This window comes from Corvus brachyrhynchos, unplaced genomic scaffold (assembly GCF_000691975.1).
Source record: "Corvus brachyrhynchos isolate BGI_N302 unplaced genomic scaffold, ASM69197v1 scaffold150, whole genome shotgun sequence".
NCBI classification, from domain to species: domain Eukaryota; kingdom Metazoa; phylum Chordata; class Aves; order Passeriformes; family Corvidae; genus Corvus; species Corvus brachyrhynchos.
The window spans coordinates 1,363,716-1,368,349 of NW_008236162.1; the positions used below are offsets into that span (position 1 = coordinate 1,363,716).

The window sequence follows — 4,634 nt, forward strand, 5'->3', positions numbered from 1 at the left end:
CGCCGCCAAGGACGAGGTGTCCGAGAGCCGCCGCCTGCTCAAGGCCAAGACGCTGGAGATCGAGGCCACCCGCGGCATGAACGAGGCGCTGGAGAAGCAGCTGCAGGAGCTGGAAGAGAAGCAGAGCGCGGATATCTCCGCGCTGCAGGTGAGGGGGTGGGGGCTGGAAGGGTCCCTGCAGAGGAGGAGGGTGGGGGTCTCGCAGGTGAAGGGATGATGGGGTTTGCAGGGTTCTGCAGGGGAGGGGATGGTGGGGTTTGAAGGGTTCTGCAGGGGAGGGGATGGTGGGGTTTGAAGGGTTCTGCAGGGGAGGGGATGATGGGGTTTGCAGGGTCCCGCAGGTGAAGGGATGATGGGGTTTGAAGGGCTCTGCAGGTGCCAGGGGTCGGGGTTTGCAGGCTCCGCAGGTGAAGGGATGTTAGGGTTTGAAGAGTTCTGAAGGTGAAGGGTTTGGGGATTTGTGGGGTCCCTGCCTGTGAGGGGGATAAAGATGTGCAGGTTCCCTGGCAGTGAGGGCGTTCAGGGTTTTCTGGGCTCTGCAGTTGAAGGGATGGATGTTGGGGTTTGAGGGGTTCTGCAGGTGAGGGGATCAGGGTTTGCTGGGCTCTGCGGGTGAGGGGAGTTGGGGTCTGCAGAGCCTCACAGATGAGGGGATCAGGGTTTGCAGGGAGAGCTTGTTGGCAGCATCATTCCTGGTTTGTGCTGTGCCTGTGTTGCAGGTAAGGCATCCTAAAATGCCAGTGCAAAATAACACGGAGCTGTAAAGCAGGATGTGGTGTGGAAATACAGACCCCAATCAGGATCTGAATTACCAAAATCATCCCAGAGATGGGGACACTCTGGTATTGCTTCTCTGAAGTGTGAGGTGTTACAAAATCATAACGCAGAACGCCCCTGATAAAGCACAAATTCATGTGTCCATGTACTGATACAGCCTGAACTGTTCTGCACCAAAAAATCATGGAATCACTGAACATCCCGAGCTGGAAGGGACCTGCAAGGATCATCAGTGGATATCCCGAAGCTAAGATTAGAAAAAGCACACAGAGGCCAAATTCAAAATGAAACAACACACAAATTTTGTGGATGCTTTGGCACTTGGGTACCAGAAAATTTGGCTCTGTGTGTCAAATAGGGCTGGAATAATGTGCTGTAGAAAACCTGCCAGGCAAGGTGTTAAATGAGGCTTTTTGGCTGAGGGTGGAGTGGGAGCTGTGCAGTTTCTGTCTGCCAGAGCAAGATTAAGTGAAAAGGATTGGAGAAATTCCTTGTGATTATTGCTAGACTTGGGAGAAATGGGAGTTTTATGCTGTCAATATTGTTCCATCCAACAGGATACAATCAACAAATTGGAGAACGAGCTGAGAACCACAAAGAGTGAGATGGCTCGGTACTTGAAGGAATATCAGGACCTGCTCAATGTGAAAATGGCCCTGGACATCGAAATTGCAGCCTATAGGTATGGTGGGGGATGTTTTAATGAGCCAGAACTCAGAGCAGTTCCCATTCTCTTCAGGAGAATTCAGGTTATTGATCATTCCCCCAGCAAAAATCTTCATAGATTTGTGGCAGAGTTTAATCAGCTCCTCTCTATGTGCACACAGAATTTTTAGCGTGGCAATAAATGATCTCAGTTCTCCATCCTGACAGATAAAAATACCTGTTCTGTATTTGGGGGAGAGATTTTGTATCAGTGGAATTCCTCAATAAAAATGGTTCATTTTCAAAATGGGAAATCCCTCAAGTGCCCTCAAGAACGGGGTTTGTTTCTGACTTGCAAATCTACAAATTAAATATTTTCCAGCAGAATTGTTGCTAAATAACTGTGGCGTTTTGTCCCAGATACTGAGAGATTCCGATGCTGGAGCAGAATTTCTGTGGAAGCCACAAGGGGGAATACTGAGAGAGCAGCTCCAAACGTTGTCTGACATCTCAGCAGCAAATTGTTACAGCTGTGCCGGTCTGTGCGAGCTGCAGGGTGGCAAAATACACCTCTAGCTTCACCTGCTAGAGGAACCTGGTTCTAGAGGGGTTTTCCTGTTCCTTCCAACAAGGAAAATTATTAATTCACCTGCAATAGACACTTCTGAAAGAGATTATTCCAAGAAAATAGGGTAGCACTGGCACATGGTGCAAAACCAGCCCTTAATTAACAACCAGATATCTCCGGGGCTTGTGATGCTGGATCCTGCTGCAGCACAACCAATTCCTTTCTCTTTGCTTTTGTTTTTCCCTGCTAGGAAACTGCTGGAAGGGGAAGAGACCCGGCTCAGCTTCACCAGTGTCGGCAGCATCACCAGTGGCTACAGCCAGAGTGCCCCCACCTTCGGCAGGTCCGCCTACAGCGGCCTCCAGTCCAGCTCCTACCTGATGACCACTCGCTCCTTCCCCACCTACTACTCCAGCCACGTCCAGGAGGAGCAGATTGAAATCGAGGAAACCATCGAGGCTGCCAAAGCAGGAGAAGCCAAGGCAGCTCCTGCAGAAGAGGGTGAGGAGGAAGAGAAAGAGGAAGGCGAGGAGGAAGCGGGAGAAGAGGCTGAAGAAGAGGAGGAAGGTACTTAGAGTTACTTCTAAATCCCTTTCTTTCGTATTTCATGAAATATATTAGTCCCTGTTCATATGGGATAAACCCCAGAAATCCCAATGATTAAATCTAATGATTAAAACTCTTTCCTTTTCTACTTCCATGAGCCAAAGGATGGTGGGATTAAGCGCATGGAATTCAAGCAGGGAAGTCTGAATATTGAATGCAAGATCAGGTGAAATGTTCAATCAGGCTGATGATAGGTTTCCAAAACCCTCAATGATAATGTTCAGGTGGCAGCAAGCAGCATTTAGTTATGAGGGATATCCTCAAAAAGAAGGACCAAGGACATCCTGAGCTGAATATGAATTCCCAGAGAGCAGCCCCAGACAATGGGAACATCAGCTGACATCTGGGGCTGGAATTACTGGGTTCAGTGCACGGCAGTGTCACATCTCTGCAGTGCACTGGTGGCCGTGGAACTATGAGGGGTTCGTTAGTGTAAAGTTTAATTATAGGGAAATTACAGCCAAAGAGCCAATCAGAGAGCAGTGACAGATTCTTCAAGTCTTTGCTTTAAGCAGTGAGTCCAGAAATGAGATTTTTCACAGCCACGATTTGTTTTTATCAAGTGTTTCAGTCCCCCTGAAATCCAGGATAAATCGGTTGTGCAGTTTTGCTGTAGCTGGCTGCCAGAATGTGTGGGGTTGAGGGAGGATCCCACTGAACTGGGATCAGGAATTGGACCCGGATGTGAAATACCTTTCTGTCCTTCAAAGGTGCTAAGGAGGAATCAGAAGAAGCCAAAGAGGGTGAGGAAGAGGAAGGAGAAGGAGAAGGGGAAGAAACAGCAGCAGAAGAAGGGGAGGAGTCCCAGGAAGCTGCTGAGGAAGCTGCTGAGGAGGAGAAGGAGGAGAAGGAAGAGAAGGAAGCAGCAGGAAAGGAAGAGAGCGAAGGCAAGAAGAAGGCTTGATCCAAGGGCAGCTTTCCATCAGAACCAACGGCTGACTGAGCTCCAGCTGCAGTCTCACCTATTTAATTCAGTGACCACTGAGGTTCTAAGTTCATGATTATGATGTTTCTCCCTGTGCAGAGTCTGAGTTTGCTTGCAGAGCACCCAAGGCTTGCTCCCCGAGTGCCGCATGGTTCCACGTATGAGTTCAGGGCTTCTGTCTTCCCTGGGTGACCCAGAACCTTAACATTTAAAATGGGGGGAAAATAAGTGGTGGGAATGAAAGGTTACATTTATCTTGCATTTAAAATAATTATGGAAACGGTGGGTGGGGGAAGTGATGGAGGCTTCATTAAGTACGTGCAATAAAGCAGTCAATAAAGTTCAGAAATGCTTACACGGATTCCTCGTGCGTGTCCTGTGTCCCTGATGCCCCTAAAAGGTTGATAAAGGGGTTTATCACACTCACCCTGTGGATGAGCAGTGGGGAAAATCTCTTGGGGGTGTAAAATTTCACACATTTGACAAAAACACCCTGGGGTGTGCTGGGGGCAGGCATGGGTCTCACGGGCTCGGGGGTGCAACAAGCACGAGCTGCCTCCTGAAAAAATGGGAATTTGGCCAAACCAATACAGAGGGGAAATGCAAATGTGGCTGTTCAATGGTGGCAGGAAGTTGCTCAGTGTCTGGTGGGTCAGTGATGGAAGAGCGACTGAGGGTGTAGGTGAGGCTTGGAGCAAACATCTTCAAAAACGACCTTAAAATCAGAACATGATGAGCAGTTAGAGGGATGGATGGTGTGGGGGAAGGAGCTGCCTTTCTCTCCCAGCTGCAGAACTCAACCCTCTCTGGGCTGCAGAGGCTCATCCTGAGAATTTTTCAGGGATTTTTAAAGTTTTGCCTGAGCTAAAAAAGGCACAGAAATGGAGCATCCAACAGCAGCACAGCCTGGTGCTGCCTAAGCACTGTGCTGTGCTCTGAGCCTGTTTAACTTCCACTTGCCTACAGCTGCGACATGAAATTAAACCTTGTAAGGGCAAGCACTGGGCTAATGCTGCAAATTAAACCTGTTTAAATAAACTAAACCCATGGAAATCTGAGTTCAAATAGGCATTAATGGCTGCCTTAAGCTTTACAGACAGATGTGGCTGGATG

General features: G+C 48.7%; 1 protein-coding gene across 1 annotated transcript; it reads left to right on the top strand.

The window, feature by feature from the left end:
• Position 1: 1 nt before the first annotated feature.
• On the top strand, positions 2-3,882 carry NEFL (neurofilament, light polypeptide; the record flags this gene model as incomplete). Its single annotated transcript, XM_008632874.1, has 4 exons — positions 2-148; positions 1,335-1,459; positions 2,241-2,557; positions 3,307-3,882. Coding segments are annotated over 4 exons (783 nt in total), but the record flags the coding sequence as incomplete, so codon positions are not given.
• Between the last annotated feature and the right edge of the window lie 752 nt (positions 3,883-4,634).